We start from the raw sequence: 21,065 nt of genomic DNA, 5'->3' as shown, positions 1-21,065 counted from the left end.
TTCTCACAGCACTTTTGTATGTGTAGATGACAACCCAAACCACAATGGCAGACTAAGGCAGCACAAATTCCTTTTCTCCTTCATGCATTTCTCTGAAAAGCCCAATGCATTTTAGTCTCTGATCTCTCATATATGTCCCTATACTTAGATGGCATTGTAATAATAGGATTAAAGTCTTTCGTGATATTGATCACTTAAGGTACCAATAGAATGACTCTATGGTCATCCATATGTTTTGACATTTTGTAAGATGAAGAGGAGACAGATATCTAGTCTCTCCCTTATAGATTCATCTGATATGAAGCTTCATCAGTTTAATAATCAATCCTCTGGCATTCAGAACAGGCTGATCTCTGAGACCCAGAAATCACCTGTTGCTGAGGAACATTAGAGTATAGGACTTCTGCCAGAGCTTTTGATGATTTGTTTCAAAGTCAAAAATCCTTTACAGTCAGGGTGACTGCCTTGTAAAAATAAGGGAATTGGACTTAACCTCTCAAGTTTCTTCTAGCTCTAACTAATATATGAACCTATCATCCTGAAACTGACTCTAAATTGTTTTCTCTTAATTCCAACCCTAAATTAGTTCGTCCAGAATAAAAAGCAAGTTTCTTGTTCTCAGATTTCCTATAATAACTTCCCAGAACACAGAGAATCCAAAATTTATTTTAAAAAACATAGTATTTTTCTATATAATGAACATAATGATCAGATAGTTTCCTAAGGTTTTCAATGTGGTTTCCTTCATTTGATCCTCATAGCACTTCTGGGAAGCAAGCATTGTTATTATTCCCATTTTATAGATGAGGAAATCAAGGTAGGAGGAAAGTGAATTGCTCAGGATTACATACCTAATAAATGTCTGAGGCTAGATTTGAAATCAGGTTTTCCTGACTCCAAACTGACATTATCTTCACTATACTACCTAGCTGCCTTCTAAAAACTGTTTACCTTAAGAATAAAAATGCAGGGAAATCTCTATGTACTTGTGTGTCCAAACTAGATCGATTTTGTTTTCATTATTCTTTTCTCTTTTATTAAGTTCTTTCAAAAATTTGTTGTATAAGATGATTCTGAGGATATCTACTATAAATGTTATTATGCCCATCATTGCTTGTCATACTTGAAATGATGCTGATCTGATGTTCCCATTATATTATTTCTTTTTTCTTTCATTATCAATGAATTGAATCTTAAAAGTGGCAAGATGGAATAGTCATGAAACAAAGTGCTTTATTTTTCTCACCTGTCATTTTTAGCATTTTCCAAATAGAAGACAAATGTACCTCTGATTAACTATTTATTAAATTCAAAATCTTCACAATTTTCCTATAAAGATCAAGAAACTTTGAAGCTTTAAAGGGAAAAAAATTGAATAAAGTATAGTGAAACTCCTCCCATTTACATCCAAATCTTTCACACTGATAAAGGATACTTTTAGAACCAGTTACAACTCTACTCCAATAAAACAACAACAACACCAATAAAAATCCCAAAGATCTATTTAATCTGCAATGTTTCCAAATATCAAGAATCCTATAGAACTTTGGATGAATCTAAATTTTTTGGATTGTCAATATAGAGTTAAAGGATCTCAGAGGTACCCTAATTCAAAGCATATCACAGTTGGAAAAAACTGAGAATCACAGGTAGTAAGTGACTTGACCAAGGTTACAAAAATAGAAATTTACAAGCATTAGTTAGTATCTGAACCCAGGTCCTCTGAGTTCAAATTCATAGACTGGATATAGGGTACTTTACATGACTAATGATGCTAATAAGTCAATATATCAAAGACTTCTGATTCCATCCATGTAAGAAACCCTCTCACTAAGAGAGGTTATAACCTATTCATAATTTAACAGATATTTTCTAGAATAATCTGAAGCTCACAAAGTTTGAGCAATTTTTCCAGGGTCAGTTAATATATATATATATATATATATATATATATATATATATATATATATATATATATTGCATAAGATTTCAGTTGATATTACACTCTAACATATCACAATATCTTATTAATCATGATAATTTCTAAATCCTATAAATAAGAATTGAAAAGAGGTATTTTATCTAAAACAGAGATACAAATTTGCTTTTTTACTAAACTAACTTCATTGTCTTTCCATATAACCCAGCAAGATAAGTTTCTCCAAGAAGTATTTACTTTTCCTATTTTGTTTTTTTTATAAGACAGCAAAAGCAAACTTTACTCCCAAAGGCATTCATTTCTCACCATGTTTCATTTTTCTGATTTTTCCAATATATTATCCAATTCCTTATTTCATTTTCACCTGTTCTATTTCCTGTTTTGAATGCTTATAGCTACCTGCCTAAAATCTATGGTGTTGATAAGACAGCATAAAATGTGACACATTTATCACAAAAATGTTTCTCATAGAATATGAACTATCTTAAAATGACAGGTGATGATAGCAGAAAAGTGGAAATGGATTCTTTAAAACAAAAAAGAAATGATTAAAGCAATAATAAATAAATGATTTTAAACAAACAGAATATTTTTTTCTTTACAAGCCTACATTGAACTAGATTCAATTAACAAGCCTTTATTAAAGGCCTACTGTGTTTCAAGAATGGTAATAAGCACTAATGAAACATGGAAAAGAGCAAAAAATTCCTACTTTCAAGAAAATTATGTTCTAGTGGAAGAACCAACATATATATATATATATATATATATATATATATATATATATATAAAGTGCCTATACAAGATACACAACTAATTTTAGAAGGGAAGGCACAAGGACCTAGGAAGATTGGGAAATAAAGGAAGTCCAGAGAAACTAAGATGTAGAATGTGAAGGGACAAAACATTCCAGGCATGGAGCCAGCCTGGCACAAATAATGGAAATAGAATGTTGTGTATTAAAAACAAAAAGTAGGTCTGTATAGCTGGACAGTAGATGAGAAGGGGACAGGTTGTGAAGTTTTAAATGTTTAACAGTGAAATTTATTTTGAAGTCCATAGGGAGCCATTAGAATTTGGGAGGTTAGGTACATGATCTGTGGTCAGATCTATACTTCAGAACAATTTCTTAAGTGATTTTATAGGAGATGGATTAGAGTAGGGAGAAATAGTAAGAATAATTAGAAGTCTATTGCAATTGTTCAAATGAATGAAATAAAGACTTGAACTATAGTGATAGGCTATAGAAATGGAGAGAAGAGGAAATATATGAGAGACCTTGTGAAGACCAAAAATGATTACTTTGGGCAGCTTATTTAGATATATGGGGTGAATGAAAATAAGTGGAGGATGACATCAACCTGGGTAAATGGGTTAACAGTACCCATCACTCTGATGCTATAAAAAATTTTGATGCAAGGATCACTTGGAGATCGGATTTCTGAGATGCCCATATGACATCCTTTTTAAAATGCCTAACAGGCAGTTCATAATGTGGGTCTGGATCTCAGGACAAAGACTATGGCTAACTATATGGATCTGAGATGATACTTGAATCTATAGTTGTTAACTGGAATAATCAAGTGAGGAAAAAAGAGAGAGATAAAGAGGGTGGAAGAAACAAGAGAGAGGGGAGGGGAGAAAAGGAAGATAGCCCAGAACAGAGTTTTCATTTATAGTGAGTATGACATGGATGAAGATCCAGAAAGCTCCACAGATTCAACAAATCACCAAGCATTTAGGAAATAGCTACCACTGAGATTACAAAGAAAGACAAATCCATTTCCTACCCTCAAGATCATATTCTGTTGGAAGAAGAAACATGCAAACAACTATATTCAAATAGATATATAGGATAAAGTGAAAGTAATCTGGCCAAAGCACTAACATTAAAAAAAAAAAAATCGGGAAAATATTTTTGCAGAAGATAGGATTAGCTGAGGCTTGAAAAAGCTAGGAAACAAGGATGAAAAGAAAGACATCCAGGAATGTGGGATGTTCATTGAAAATATAGAGTTGGGAAATGAAATATCTTGAGAGAACATGTGCATAGAGACAGTATCACTCAGTTTTGTTTAGGGGAAGGGAGCCATGGTAAATCTATTCTTTAAGATCTCATTGATAAGTAGAAGATAAACAGAAAAGGACTTCCTAATTCATCTGGAATTGTGAGTGGCATTTGATTCAAGAATTTAGTATTCATTGAGACTTAGTATGACAAAGTAAGCCTTAGTATCAGAAAAAAATCTGGATTTGTCTCATCTGACACATATTGGCTGTATAGTCCTAAACTAATTTCTTAATTTCACCAAGCTTTAGGTGTTTTGTTCTGATAACAGAGTAGGTATTGATTTGGATTATTAGAGGGAATATCCTCATGCAGAATTTCTTTATATCAATGAAATTAGTTGTCTTGCTTCTATCCCTACAAAGGCACCAGTTATGAACATTCCAAGTACTACATGTACAAAGAGTAAAGATAAATCCTTCTATCTTCAAGGAGCTAACACATTTCTGTTGTTAAAATATTGAAGTTTTAAAACAAGGGCTAAAGATCTGGAATCTTATGACAAGTCAGCTGCAAAATTGAATGTTTTCTTTTCACTGTAGTGAGACTAATTTGTTTATTCTACATTTAAACTTTCTTTTGTAAACTTTGTTTCTGCGTGAAGCCAAGGATTCCCGTGTCCCAACCTGAAAGGGACTAAGCCTGCTTTCATGTCTTGTCAACAAAACACAGTGTTCTCTCTTTCAGTAAAAACTTTCTACTTCAAACAGTAGAATGTGATTAATTGCTGTTTAGTTAGGGATATTTCTTTTAGGAGCTACATATTAGCCTTTTTCAGGTCCTCTGTTGTTTCTTTTTTTTATATTATCATTTTGTAGTCTCCATTTTCATAACTACATCTAATGATACAAACACAGAATTGACTCAAAATTTGTTACAGTGCTAAAAAAAAAAAAAAACCTTTCTAATATTGTACCTTAAACCAAAAAGGACAGATATGCCAAAGATTTGTTTTTCCAGGATAAGAATTATAGCAGAAATTCTTATTTTTCTTAGTCAGACAGCTCCTTGCATCTTTATTTTCAAAATTATATAATATCTGGTGTTTTCACCCAATGAGATCATCAGAATGTGTATTTGTCTTCTCATAGCATAGGAGGAACTTACAAAAGAGTTGGAAAATCACTGTGTCCTTTCAAAGGGAAGATCAAAGTGCTCATTGTTGAAGCCAAAACCTTTGACTGTCCTAGGCATCTTGGATATTTGAAAACTTCATATGATTGAAATGAAAGCAAATTTTAGGATTTAAACCTAATTAATACAAATCCAAACCTGTCTGGTTTCAACTTTCCTTAAAAAATAAAAACACAAGATGCCAAGTTTGCAGTGGTACTGGTAAAATTTTGTAACCTAGCTGAGCCAAGTGAAAAAGACTCTGATAGTTGATTAACCCTTTGTAAAAATAATAATAATAATAATAATAATAATAATAATAATAAAGTACATGAACTTATCCAGTAAGAGGTGTAATTCAACAGATACCTTGATAGATTGAATTGAAATTGAAAATTTCTGGTCTATTCCTTCTTCCATTTTTTTTTAACATCACTCTACTCATGACACATTGTACTTTCCTTAGTACTTCTGTTCAGAAGTATTTTGATGGGTTGTGAGAAATGTGTTTTGATCAGGTCATTGGTTATATAAAGCTTCATTCTTGTTCCCATTTTATTATCCAATTTGACCAAAAAAAATAAAGCATAAATTTAACAGTCTCCATTTGTTCACAGACTGTCTCCTAGCCAATGTCTATTTTGATGCTCATTCTAATCTAAATCGATGTTGCTATCAAAGTATTTTCTTTTTAGTTATTGACTCATTACAGAAATATTTATGTGATATTCTCTTTTATAATAACTTTTAAATTTCAGATTGACATTAATACTCTCCTGCCCAATGGATCTAAAAAATTTTCCTATGGACGTACAAACATGTATAATGCAACTGGAAAGCTGTAAGTATGAATAACATGAACTAAAATGTATTTTAATACAAAATCTCAGCAGTAATTAAAGACTTTTTTATCAATATTTTGTTGCTTAGTGGTGCTATCTTTCAATTGGGTATTTTCTATACCAGAAAAGTTGTCAGTTTTGCTAATGCAAAGACTTATACCATTTTTCCACTTTAAAGAAATAGAGAAACTAAAGATAAAGACATAATAAGTTTTTCTTTTCAAATAAGCTAATATCTATTTTTTGTGTTTGAATTAGACTTTTTAGAAAGCCTTAATTCATTAATACTAGAATAGCTTTAATAAACTACTTATTGTAAGATGCTCACCATTGAACCAAAACAACTATGCAACATGAAATGTACCCTAAAATCAAGTTTTTAAACAAATGCAATTTGTGAGGTGAACTTATGTGGTGGAACCAAATCTGAACAGAAGTAAAACTAGGAGTGGTAGAGAAGAAGAGGAGGGGCAAGGAGATAATTACTTCTTAGCTTTTTGTTTCAGGTAACTATTCTTTCTAATTGCTCAGATCAGTTGATTTGACACTGCTGATGTACTGTAATTCCTGATAGCATACATAAGCTTTTTGCTCTAATTTAAAAAGAAAGTCTTTGTCATCTGAGCCTAAGTAAAGACTCACATAAATGTTGATGTCTTAGCATACACCATTGACTTACCTTTAAAAAATTTTTACTCCTGTCTGCTCTATATCTCTGTCCTTATAAAACTAAACCAGATGCAGGAAGGAAGAAAAGAACATGCTGTAGTATATAAAACTATTCCAAAAAAGATTTAATTAACTTTTCAATCTTCTTAGAGCTTTTTTTTCTAATCTCCAGGAATCCATCATATGAAGTTTGATGAAGTTTGCAGATGTTTCAAATAAATAATTCTTCAGCTTTATATTGTTATTATGGTTGTTGTCACAGACCGATAGCCCTATTTTCAACAGATAAGTTGTCAGTATTCTAGGAAATCTAGAAATTTATTTTAGATGAAAAATAACTCTAACCACACTACAATTTCCCAACATATAACTGATTTTTTAGAATTTACATCACTGGAGGCAAGTTTAAAAATAATTGTAACAATCAAATATCTATTACGAGCCACATAGTGATTTAAATACTTTTTTACCCTGGAAGTCTCCCAAAATTATGGAGCAAATTACACTAGAATATTTTCTGAAGTAGTAATTCTTTCTTGACTATCTCTTCTATACATCATTTCTATATGTACTTCCACTGAGCTATCCAGCAGCAAGACATGCCTTTAAAATTAATTTAATAATCACAGCCTATCTTTTGATGAATTAGTTGTTTATTTAAGGGTTGAATTTGGTTTAAGGAATATCATCCCCAAAATGATATGATTTTAATATGTAGTGGACCAATTGTAATGTAGCAAGAGTACATGATAACAGTATGCTGAAATTCATGAAATGGCTTTTTTTAAAAAGAAGAAAATGTCCAACGTGTAGATTTTCTAAGGAGGATTCATGGGAAGAGATAGACAAAAATGGTATGAAATGATGGAACATGAAAGTTACAATAAATAATGGAAAAAGTATCCATAACAATGGTTTCATTAATTCAATGAAGTATTGAAGTGCATTTGTAAATAAGGCCATTTTCCCATATAAGATAGAATTCCAAGATAAACTGGAAATATGAGTTGCATTGGCTTACTAATTATTTTTACTTCTACCATTACAATTTAATATCTTTGTGACCTTGATCAAGTCATTAGACCTTTCCAGGTCTCAGTTTCTCCATCTGCAAAATGAGAGGTTTGGACTTTCTTTCTATCTCTAAATCTATGGTTTTATGGCCTAAATACATAATCCCAGGGTCTTTAAAATCAGGTTAGCACTATAGACTGACCGTAAGTGTCAGTCAGAAGGCAGAAAAAAAGGTCACATCTCACCCTCACTAGTATAACCAAATACAGGGCTTATCTTCAATGTGTTAACATCAACCCTTATTGTCCAGCATTCCACAATTTCCCTCTCTTCTGTTATGCAATGTACTAAACTAGCCTTTTTGTGAATATCATGATGATCCCAGAGAAGCAGTCACCAATTAAGATGAAAGGAGCAATTGTGTAAGAGGGAAATAGGATTTTCTCCTGGACAGGAAGGTAACTGGCAAGAGAGAAGAGCATCAAGAGTAGTCAGTTGTCAAATCTTGCTAAGTCTATCTTCATATGTCTCACATCTATCCTCTTCCATCTACTCATAAATCTCTTATTAGGCCTTTATTACTATCCACATTTTGTGTTAAACTTTATAATCCTCATAATTACTAATATAATAGTACATATATATAATTTGTAACTATGCATGTATTGCAAGACCCATGATCATAGAATTGAACACCCCCAAACTAATCAAGTGCATATGTCAAACAATAATATTTTCTATGGAATTAATTTATTAAGGTTTTATTGATCATTCAATGAAGTTAGGTATTCCCTAAGACATTGAGTTAGGCTTAAAAAGATATCACATGAATATGACGGCAACTTTGTTGCTCTCTTTCTTTTAATCACTAAAGGAAAACATAACATTAAACCATTTCAAAAGCATGTGATTTATATGCCTCAATTATAGAATAGTCTAAAATCAGTATTACTTTAAGAAAATATGTATGCATATTTATTTTTTGTAAAAAAGCAATTTCTCTTTTTATTATCAAAACATGCAGGGATAGTTTTCAATATTCACCCTTACAAAACCTTACGTTTCAAATTTTTCCCTCCCTTCTCTCCACCCCCTTTCCTAGATAGCAAGTAATTCAATATGTGTTAAATATATGCAATTCCTCTATACATATTTCCACAATTATCTTGCTGCACAAGAAACATCAGATCAAAAATGAAATAATGAGAAAGAAAATAAAATGCAGGCAAACAAAAACAAAAAAGAGTGGAAATATTATGTTGTAAATCACACTCAATCCTCACAGTCTTCTTTCTGGGTTTAAATGGCTCTCTTCATCATAAGACCATTGGAACTGACCTGAATCATCACATTGTTGAAAAGAGCCATGCACATCAGACAATGATGTCCTGGTTGTGCTTACTTCACTTAGCATCAGTTCTTGTAAATCTCTCCAGGCTTCTCTGAAATCATCCTGCTGATAGTTTCTTATAGAACAATAATATCGTGTAACATTCATATGCCATAACTTATTCAGCCATTCTCCAACTGATGGGCATCTATTCAATTTCCAATTTCTTGCCATTACAAAAATGACTGCCACAAACATTTTTGCATGTATGGGTCCCTTTTCCTCCTTCATGATCTCTTTAGGATACAAATCCAGTAGAAACACTGTTGGATCATTTGAAAGCCCTTTTGGCATAGTTCCAAATGGTTCTCCAGAATGGTTGAATCAGTTCACAACTCTATCAACAAAGTATTAGTGTCCTAGTTTTCCAATATCCCCTCCAATGTTCATTATTATCTTTTTTTCTCATCTTAGGCAATCTGAGAGGTGTGTAGTGGTACCTCAGAGGTGTCTTAATTTGCATTTCTCTGATCGAGTGATTTAGTGCACCTTTTCACATGATTAGAAATATTGTCAATTTCTTCATCTGAAAATTATCTGTTCATATCATTTGACCATTTATCAATTGGAGAATGGCTTGAGTTCTTATAAATTTGAGTCAATTCTCTATATATTTTAGGAATGAGACCTTTTCTGCATATATTGAGATAATCATGTGTTGTTTATTAGTTTGGTTATTGATATAGTTGATTATGTTAATAGTTTTCCTAATATTGAACCAGCCCTGAATTCCTTGTATAAATCCTACTTTGTCATGGTATATTATCTTTTTTTTTTAAATAACTTTTTATTGACAGAACCCATGCTAGGGTAATTTTTTACAGCATTATCCCTTGCACTCACTTCTGTTCCAATTTTTCCCCTCCCTCTCTCCACCTCTTTCCCCAGATGACAAGCAGTCCTATACATATTAAATAAGTTACAGTATATCCAAGATACAATATATGTGTGCAGAACCAAACAGTTCTCTTGTTGCACAGGGAGAGTTGGATTCAGAAGGTATATATATAACCCAGGAAGAAAAACAAAAATGCAAGCAGTTTACATTCATTTCCCAGTGTTCTTTCTCTGGGTGTAGCTGCTTCTGTCCATCCGTGATCAATTGAAACTGAGTTAGATCTCTTTGTTGAAGATATCCACTTCCATCAGAATACATCCTCATACAGTATCGTTGTTGAGGTATATAATGATCTCCTAGTTCTGCTCATTTCACTTAGCATCAGTTCACATAAGTCTCACCAATCCTCTCTGTATTCATCCTGCTGGTCATTTCTTACAGAACAATAATATTCCATAACATTCATATACCGAAATTTACTCAGCCATTCTCCAATTGATGGGCATCCATTCATTTTCCAGCTTCTAGCCACTACAAACAGGGCTGCCACAAACATTTTGGCACATACAGGTCCCTTTCCCTTCTTTAGTATCTCTTTGTAGAAACAATGCTGGATCAAAGGGTATACACAGTTTGATAACTTTTTGAGCATAGTTCCAAATTGATCTCCAGAATGGCTGGATGTGTTCACAATTCCACTAACAATGTATCAGTGTCCCTGTTTTCCCACATCCCCTCCAAAATTCCGCATTATCTTTCCCTGTCATTCTAGCCAATCTGACAGGTGTGTAGTGGTATCTCAGAATTGTCTTAATTTGCATTTCTCTGATTAATAATGATTTGGAGCATATTTTCGTATGGCTATAAATAGTTTTAATTTCTTCATCTGAGAATTGTCTGTTCATATCCTTTGACCATTTATCAATTGGAGAATGGCTTAATGTCTTATAAATTAGAGTCAATTCTCTATATATTTTGGAAATGAGGCCTTTATCAGAACCTTTGACTGGAAAAATGTTTTCCCAGTTTATTGCTTCCATTCTAATCTTGTCTGCGTTAGTTTTGTTTGTACAAAAACTTTTCAATTTGATATAATCAAAATTTTCTATTTTGTGGTCAATAGTGATCTCTAGTTCTTCTTTGGTCATAAATTCCTCCCTCTTCCACAAGTCTGAGAGGTAAACTATCCTATGTCTTCCAATTTATTTATAATCTCATTCTTTATGCCTAGGTCATGAACCCATTTTGACCTTATCTTGGTGTACGGTGTTAAGTGTGGGTCAATGCCTAGTTTCTGCCATACTAATTTCCAATTTTCCCAGCAATTTTTGTCAAATAATGCATTCTTATCCCAGAGACTGGGGTCTTTGAGTTTGTCAAACATGAGATTGTTAAAGTTATTGGCTGTTTTGTCCTTTGAACCTAATCTATTTCATTGATCAACTAGTCTATTTCTTAGCCAATACCAGATGGTTTTAGTAACCATTGCTTTATAATATAATTTTAGATCTGGTACAGCTAGGTCATCTTCCATGGTATATTATCTTTGGGATGACTTTCTGTAATCTCTTTGCTAATATTTTATTTGAGATTTTTTTGTATCATTATTCATTAGGGAAATTGGTCTATAATTTTCTTTCTCTTTTGACCCTACCTAGCTTAAGTATCACACCATAACTGAATCATAAAAGAAATTGGGTAGGACTCCTTCTTTTCCTATCTTTCGAATAGTTTGCATAGTATTGGAATTAATTGTTCCTTAAATGTTTGGTAGAATCCATTTGGATTCTAAAATTTGGAAATTTTTTCTTAGGGAGTTGATTAATAGCTTGTTCAATTTCTTTTTCTAAAATGGGACTATTTAAGTGATTTATTTCCTCTTCTGTTAACCTAGGCAATACATATTTTGGTAAGTATTCCTCTATTTCACTTAGATTATCAGATTTATTGCTATATAGTTAGGCAATATAACTCCTAATTATTGCTGTAATTTCTTCTTCAATGGTGGAAAGTTCTATCTTTTCATTTTTCATAATAACAATTTGATTTTCTTCTTTAATTTTTCTATTTAGATTAACTAAATGTTTATCCATTTTGTTGGTTTTTTCATAAAATCAACTCAGTTTTGTTTATTAATTCAGTAGTTTTCTTACTTTCAACTTTGAAAATAAAAGGGGAGATTAATAAAGTTTCAAATTTTATATTTAATTGAGAGATTTTAATTTGTTTTTCTATTTTTTAACTGCATATACAATTTATTTGATCTTCTCTTTCTTTATTTTATGCAAGTAAACTTCTAGAGATATAAAACTTCCCTTAAGAACTGCTTTGGCTGCATTTCTTAAATTTTTGTATGTTGTCTCATTATTGTTGTTCTCTTGGATGAAATTATTGATTGTGTTTATGATTTATTGTTTCACCCACTTACTCTTTAGGATTAGGTTATTTAATTTTCAATTAATGTTTGAAAAACTTTCCCTGGCCTTTTATTGCTTGTAAGTATGCTATTTCTACCTTTTTGCATTTGATTTTGAGGGTTTTATGCCCTAATACATGGTTAATTTTTGTATAGGTTCAATATACTGCCAAGAAAAAAAGTAAATTCCTTTCTATCTCCATTCAATTTTCTCCAAAGGTCTATCATACCTAACTTTTCTAGAATTCTATTCCCCTCCTTAACTTCTTTCTTATTTATTTTGTGATTCAATTTAGCTAGTTCTGAGAGAGCAAGATTGAGATCCCCCACAAATATAGTTTTGCTGTCCAATTCTCTTTGGAGTTCTCTTAATTTCTCCTTTGGAATCTGGATGCTATACCACTTGGTGCATATATGTTTAGTGTTGTTATTATTTTATATTTAGGCTTCCTTTTACTAAGATGTAGTTTATTTCCCTATCTCTTTTAGTAGTTGTATTTTTGCTTTTTCTTCATCTTAGATCTGGATTGTTACCTCTGCTTTATTTACTTCAGCCAAAGCACAATGGATTCTGCTCCAACCTTTTACCTTTACTCTGAATGTATCAGAATATATATCACTTTTTAAAAAATGTTTTCTTATAAACAACATATTGTAGGATTCTCGTTTTTAATCAGTCTTCTATCCATTTCTGGTTTATGAGAGAGTTCATCCCATTTACATTCACAGTTAAAATTAGTAATTCTGTATTTCTCATCATCTTGTTTTTCCCCGTTATACTTTTCTCTTTCCTTTCTCCTTTTCCCTCCTCTACAATATTTTGCTTTTGATTACCATCTCCCTCAAACAGCTCTCCCCTTTTATGCTCTTCCCACTTTCTTATACCTTTCCCCCTCCTACTTTTCTTCTCCCTTCTATTAACCTCTTCCTTTCCTTTCCCCTTTTCCCTTCTACTTCCAATACTATAGGGTGTGACAAGTTCTCTGTAAATCTAAATATGTCTGATATGCTCTCTTTGAGCCAAATCTGATGAAAGTAAGATTCACATAATGCTCATCTTCCTCTCTTCTTTGCTTCAATTATGAGACCTTTTTTGCCTCTTCGTGAGATATGATTTATCCCCATTTTAACTCCACTTTCTTCTTCCAGTAAAATCACCTTTCTTCCTTTAGTTTCTTTTTTATATCATCACAATAAAATCAAATTATACCTGCACCCTTTAAGTATGCCCATAACAGAGATACTAATCTCATGAGTTAAACATATCCTCTTCCCATATAGGGATGTAAGCTTTATAACATCTAAAAAAGTTTTTCTTTTCTTTTCTTTTTATTTTTTCATGTTTCCCTTTGGTCTTTTCATCAGAAAAGAAATTTAAATGAAATTTACCTGTTTCATTGAATGTCTATCTTTTTTCTCTGAAACACAATGCTCAATTCTGCAGGACAGTTGATTCTAGGCTGTAATCCAAGTTTCTTTGAATATCAGATTCCAGGACTTTCGGTCCTTTAAAATGGAAGTTGCTAGGTCCTGGGTAATGACTTGCCCAGCATCATACAACTAATATTAATTGTCGGAGATTAAGTTTGAGCTCAGGTCATCCTGACTCCAAGATTGGTGCTCTATCTGTTGTTCCATCTAAGTGCCTCTTGGTTTTAAATCTCACCTCTATTGTTTCCTACCTGTAAGATATTGGGAAAATAATTTTAACTTTACCAATCTCTAAGTTTCCTTAACTACAAAATGAGGTTAGAACCAATGGCTGGTCTTCACCAGCCCCTTTCAGCTCTAAGCCTCTAACTTTTGTGATCATTTAATTTCATTAGCATAAGATGAATTTATGTCAAACACAAAAGTGATTATTATTAACTACTAAACAATGTGACAGATAATAAATGTAAGTGCTTTTTTTTGAGGCAATTGGGGTTAAATGACTAGCGAAGGGTCATACAGCTAAGAACTCTTAAGTGTCTGAGATCATATTTGAACTCAGGTCTTCCTAACTTCAGGTATGGTGCTCTATCCACTGCCCTACCTAGCTGCCCTGAAAAGTCACTTTTCTACACAGATTATATTGGGTATGCAAAGAAGGCATTTGGATTTGAAGATTGGGGTAACAGCATAAATTAAAGTATGAAATTGGCAAAAATGGGGTTTTCAAGTGAAATCGCCGCTAGAAGACTTGAAGAAGAGACAATATGAATAATTGTAAGTCAAAGGATAAATGAGATTCCTGTGCAAGTATAGGTATGGCTACCTGAAAACCTATGAATCCTTAATGAGATTGCCAAGGGAAAGCAAACAATAAATAAATAAATAAAAGAGGTCAATGACAAATCTTTTGAAAAAGGAAAATTAGTTCTTTAAAGAAACTGAATAACAATTAAATAGGAAGGAGGAAAGACATAAATACAATGGTGAAGTGAGAACCAGTATTTATGTCCAGCTAACCAAATAACAATCTAGAAAATGTGCATTACCAATTTCTGATTGAGAAATTCAAGAAAAGACATTGAGTCATAATTCCAATCCAAGGAAGTTTAGAAAGACAGAGAGGTTTGAAGATATTGGGGTAGGAGCATAGTACAGAAATAGTAGTAGGGAAGAACATTCTTCTACAAGGAAAAATAAGGGAGTTACGTCTGAAAACCAAAGCTGGGGCAAAATGTTCCTATGGGACCCTTGAACCAACACTGTCACCTCTGATACCCATTTTGATACCCAGTTTAAGGTCATAGTGTGGAGTGGAATGGAGAGGAATAGTCATGATGATAAGTGAGAGAAGCCCTACTTGTGTTTAGAATAAGGTATGAGTTCTAAAACCTTAGCTGTGTGGTTCCATGTCCAAGATCAGAGGGGAGATATAGTTTCAACCATTAATCCTCCACCCATAATCCTAAAGTAGAATAAGCCTGATTTAAAAAAAAAAGCCTCAAAGGAGAATCAACCAGTTCAATTATTCTGAATTCAAAATATTCTGAATGTACAGAACCTTCCAGTGGGCTAACAACAGTCTATTGAAACTCAATTGCATAAAATTCAACACATCCAAAATTGGGTCAGAAACTTGTAGATATAGATATGAAGTCATTGAACACACTGTTACCCCGATCAAAGCACCTTGGAAGCACTGAAAACTTGCCAATATCCATACTAAACTGTAAAAACATCATAAGACCAAAAAAAGACAGAATCTCACTTTAAAGACCCACCACTTAAATGAGAAAAGCCTAATACTAATACTGCACTACTTAGCTGCATGTACACACCACTACCAGAGTCATTTCCTCTCAGTACAGCTTTGTCTATGCAATCCATAATGCAAGAGATTATAAAGGAACACTGTCCAGATATCTTAGAACTACCAGTGGAAGTAAAAATTGGAATAATCTAAAGACTACATCCTTAAATAAAAATTCCCAGGGATAGTGTAGCCAAAATCAATAATGCCCAAAGAAAAATATTTCAATAAACCAGAAAGAAAGAATTAAAGTACCATGTACCCATAATCAGATTCATACAAGATTTAGCAATCACTAGTAAAAAGAAACAGTACTTGAAGTATTTTGGAAGAAAGAGGAAGTAGAATTACAACCAAGAATAACCTACCTTAGCCTTAGCTCACAAAAAGTGAGCATATTAAATAAATTTTAAAAACTTAAAAGCATTCCTGATTAAAATGTCAAAGTTGAAAAGGAAGTTTGACATTCAAACACAGAAACAAGGAGAAATGCGTGCGTGCGCGCGCGCGCGCGCGCGCACACACACACACACATACATACAATCTGTTTATATTTTTATAGGGGCTATATGTAAAAACTTTATCTTCTTAGATAGAACTTTATCTTCTCTAGGGCTCATTAGAAGCAGTCTAAAGAGCAGGTTTGTGTGATTCTGTTATTCTGAATTATCTAAAAGAAAAATGAAAGAGTAGATAAGAGGAATGAATTGGAAAAGGGATAAAAGGAAAGGAAGAATGGGGGAAATTGCCATACATAAATAAAAATACATAACAAAAAAAGTTGTGTTTTGTTTTTGTTTTGTTTAACAATGGAGGAAACAGTGGAGCACTAACAATTAAACCTCATTCTTATCAAACTTGTTCAAGAAATGAAGAATATACATACACAGAGGCAGAGACAGAAATTGATTTCATCTATAGGAAATCAGAAGGAAAAGGATTTAAGGGAAAGGAGAAGGGGATAAGAATTGAGGAAGATTAAGTAAAGCAGTGGTCAGAAATAAAAGGGTCTCTTAAGGAAGAAAAGGCAAAAGGAGGAAGAATAAATATAAGACAATTGGATAGAAAGAAACACATTTAGTAATCCAAATTATGAATGTGCATCAGATGAATCACCCTTAAAATGGAAGAAGATATAGAATACGTTAAAACCAGAATCCAACAATATGTTGTTTACAAAAAACACACTTGAAACAGAAAGATAGCACTTAATTTTAAAATAATGGGCTCAAGCAAAATCCATTCAAGTTAAATGGATTCCACTCAAATTTTAAAAAAAAAAATGTACAATTCACAATCTCACAGAAAGCAAAACCAAAAATAGTGATAACATGGATATTAATTAAAGAGATGATTAAAAGAGATAAGAAATTACATTTTGCTAAAAAGTATCATAGACAATGAATATCAATATTGAACATATATGCATCAAATGACAGAACATCTAATTTCCTCTAGGAAAATTTAAATATCGTTGGATGAAATTCTAGTGGGGCATCTTAATCTACCCTCTCACATGTCTAGATAAATCCAACCATAAAATTAAGAGCATGAATAGAATTTTAGAAAAATTAAATTGATCATCCTTTGAAGAATGTTGAATGGGATTCAAAAAGAGTATTTTTTTTCTTAACTGTGCATGGCATCTTCACAAAAATTGACTACATATTGGGATGTGAAAACTTCAAAAATTCATTAAAGAAGAAATATGGATGGTTTTTCTGAATCTAATGTAATAAAATAATATTCAATAAAGGACCTTAGAAACAGATTAAAAATTAATTGGATGCTAAGTAACCTATTTTTTTTTAATGAGGTTAAATAAATTTTATTAACAATTATATTAAATTAAAGGTAAATAAAAATGAAACAATGTAACACAAATTTTGGAATGCAGCCAAAGCAGTAATTAAGAAAAAATTGTACTTCTAAACATATAGCAGTAAAAGAAAAAAAATTCTTTTAGGAATCTAGATTTTAGAAAGCGAGAAAAAACAATAAATTTAAAATCTCCCTAAATATGAAAGTAGATATTTTAAAATTACTTTTTAAATTTAATTAATAAACTAAAAACTAAACCTTAGCTAATGTGATTTTTTTAAAAAAGAAAAGAAAATCAAATTGCCAGTATCAAAAGTTTAAAAAGGCATATTTACAACAATTTTAAAAAATAAAACTAGTTATTAGGAATTATTTTTGCATACCTATGTCATTAAACCTAACAATCTAAATGAAATGGATAAATTTTTACAAATATATATGTTTGTATATGTGTATATATGTGTGTGTTATAAATTTACTAAATAAAAAGAAGAGGGAAGTAAATACTTATCCCTTATGAAAATAAATTGAAAAGCCATAAATGAGTTTCCTAAGAAAAAAAGGCAGCATGAATGTGGTAGAATGAATATTCTATAAAATCCTTTAAAAATAATGTATTCCAATACTATAGAAACTCTTTGAAAAAATGGTTTATTTATTATATACCAAATTCCTTCTGTGACACAAATATGATCTTGATACATAAGCCAGGGAGAGTCAAAAAAGAAAAAAAAAATCTAAAGACCAATTCCCCTAATGAATATTGATTCTAAACTTTAAAATACCAGATGCAATAATAATAGTTCATCATAAAGAGAAAAAAAATATGAATAGGCTGGATTTATGTAAGGAATTTAGGAATGGTTCAATAATAAGGATATTATAAGCATAATTAATCATATCAGTAACAAAATCAAGAAAAGTCACATGATTATTTCAACATATGCAAGAGAAACTTTTAACAAAATAACGTCATAAGTGAAGCTTTTCTTTAAAAGATAAGCAACAACTATCTAAAACCAAAAACAAGTATTTGTAAAGGGGATAAACCAAAGCCTTTCTAATAAGATCAGGGGTGAAACAAGGATGTCTATTATTACCATTTTATGCAATATAGAAATCCTAGTTATCATAATAACACAAGGAAAAAAAATATAGACAGAGGTGAAAAAAACCTATTTTTTGCAGATGACATGATAATCTATGTAGAGAACTCTTGAGTCAACTAAAACAGGAGTTCTAATCTTTTTCTACTGCAACTTCTTTTCACCCAAGAAATTTTTACATAACCCCAGGTATATAGATATGTTAAATAGAGATACAAATTAAACATTCACTGATAATAAATCATAATTTCACAGCCACCATATTCTATTGCATGACCCCATGCAGGGTTATAATCTACAGTTTAAAAAACTTTGAACTGAAAAAATAAAAAATATTGATAACTTCAACACAGTTGCAGGAATTAAAATAAACTCCCATAATTCCTCAGTATTTCTGTATATTGCCATCAAAATCCAGCAAGAAAAAATGTCTTTTAAAATAACTATATACATATTGTATCTAGGATATACTGTGACATATTTAACATGTATAGGACTGCTTGCCATCTGGGGGAGGGGATGGAGGGAGGGGAAAAGTCGCAACAGAAATGAGTGAAAGGGATAATGTTGTAAAGAAATTTTTTTCAAAATAAAAGAAAAATAACTATATACAATATAAAATACCCTATCAAGGCACACATCAAAACTATGAGTACAATTACAAAACACTGTTCTAAAAAATGAAAACAAAAACATTAATTTATCATAAGAGAGCTAATCCAATGTGACAAAAATAGTACAGCCTAAATTAATTTACTTCTTTTGTGCCATATCAAACTACCAAAGAATGTAAGGAACTAGACAAAATAATAAAATTCATCTAGACAAAGAATATCAAAGTAAATCTATTCAAAAATTGGAGAAAAGAGGCATTAGACTTCAAAGCAATTTGAAACAAGATAAGAAATAGAAAGGTCTATCAGTGAAATAGATTAGATACAAATATAGAGAAGCAAATGACACAGTATCCTAGTGTTTGATAAACCCAAAGTTCCCAACTATAGGAACATAAATTCACTATTTGGGAAAACTATAAAGTAGTCAGGGAGAATTTAAATATAAATTAATATCTCACATATATCCAAAAATAAGGTCAATATGGAAGCATAGATTCAACGTAGGGTGGTATCATAAGTACATTAGTGGAGCAGGAGAAAAATTACTATCAGATCCAAGAATGGGGGAGAGCTCATGACTAAACAAGAAAGGTTCACAGGAGGTAAAAATGGATAATTTTGATTTCATAAATTTAAAAATAATTGCACTAACAAAATCAATGCAGTCAAAATTAGAAGAAAAGCCATACTTCCTCTTCAATTCCAATATTTTTCCTATCACATGCTACTTGTCTAGCAAAATAAATGGACTATAATTATCAATATATAACACTAGGCATTTCAACAGTGTGTTTTCCTTAAAAAAGGAGTTAAATAACAAATTAAATGAATATGCCAGAATGTTCACCACTAATTGCAGACAATTACAGTAAGAGCAAAAGAATTATGAAGCATATACTTGAACTTGCATAGAATCCCAAAAGGTATCTCCACAAAGAATGCCTAAAATTAGGATGAAAAAATATATTTATCTTATGTTAAGATGTTTATCTTACCTTTTATAAAGCACACTAGACTAGACCCTTTCAAGTCCCTAGATAGGATTTTTCACTCAAATGATGTTTACATCAACATTCATTCTCTGTAAGATTGAAGAGCAAAATAATTTTATTACCTTTTAAATAGGTGTGTAAGTACTCTAGGCTGCCTGGGAGTTATGTTGGCTATGCCTCCTGATCAGAGTCCTAAGAGTATCCCTAAGAGGTTAGGGTATCTCTTTTCTAATGTTATATGCTCAAGCTCCCATTCTGATGTGGTGTCTCTAGTATTAGCCATCAGTAATTAGTACCTCAGTTCCATTTAACCAAGTAGCAACAATTAGCTTTTATGAAAAATATATAGAGGGGCAGATAGTTGGTATAGTGGAAAGAACACCAGCCCTGAAGTCAGGAGGACCTGAATTTAAATCTGGCCTTAGTTTCTTAAAACTTCTTGGCTGTGTGACCCTGGGCAAATCACTTAACCCTAATTACCTCAGGAAAAGAAAGAAAGAAAGAAAGAAAAATACAGTAATAATTATAAACATTTCCCCCATACTCTTATAATAGCACACTCTTCTCTACCATCTTGCACACTGGGAAGAGTGGACTCATACTTAATACAGTTTTCTACATGATATTTGTCCAACCAAGTTCATATCCAAATGAGGCATTGCTGCAGTATATACTCTTGTCTTACTTAAGTGGTAGGTAAGACAAGAGTTATTTAAACTCCTGCTGAATCAAAATTTCTGTTTCCAGTCCTTTTTTTGTACTTGAGAAAAAAAAAACAAACAACTCCTATGGTGTGTAGCAATTTAGACCCTCTTAGAGGCAAATAGTCCAGCTTTGCCAGAAGGGCTATTATTACATAGGGAAACACTGTCAGTGCTCTGTCCTTTTGTCTTATTGCTCCAAAGTTTGGTCCAATGACATGTGCCAATTATTGGTGAAATTTTCAACATAAAATACTCTTTCTGTTATATAGCAACTAAAGGGTACGCAGAAGTCACC

At 31.9% G+C, this 21,065-nt stretch overlaps 1 protein-coding gene across 1 annotated transcript in view; it reads left to right on the top strand.

The window, feature by feature from the left end:
• The window catches only part of GLRA3 (glycine receptor alpha 3), a 229,159-nt gene that overhangs the window by 153,986 nt on the left and 54,108 nt on the right, over nt 1-21,065 (top strand). Inside the window, exon 5 of the mRNA XM_051964069.1 lies at nt 5,879-5,961. Coding sequence (XP_051820029.1) covers nt 5,879-5,961 — 83 coding nt within the window. The remainder of the gene's footprint in view (nt 1-5,878; nt 5,962-21,065) is intronic.

The sequence above is a fragment of the Antechinus flavipes genome, chromosome 6, assembly GCF_016432865.1.
Source record: "Antechinus flavipes isolate AdamAnt ecotype Samford, QLD, Australia chromosome 6, AdamAnt_v2, whole genome shotgun sequence".
NCBI classification, from domain to species: domain Eukaryota; kingdom Metazoa; phylum Chordata; class Mammalia; order Dasyuromorphia; family Dasyuridae; genus Antechinus; species Antechinus flavipes.
Note: the sequence above shows the minus strand (reverse complement) of the source record. Positions and strands in the feature narration are given on the sequence as shown.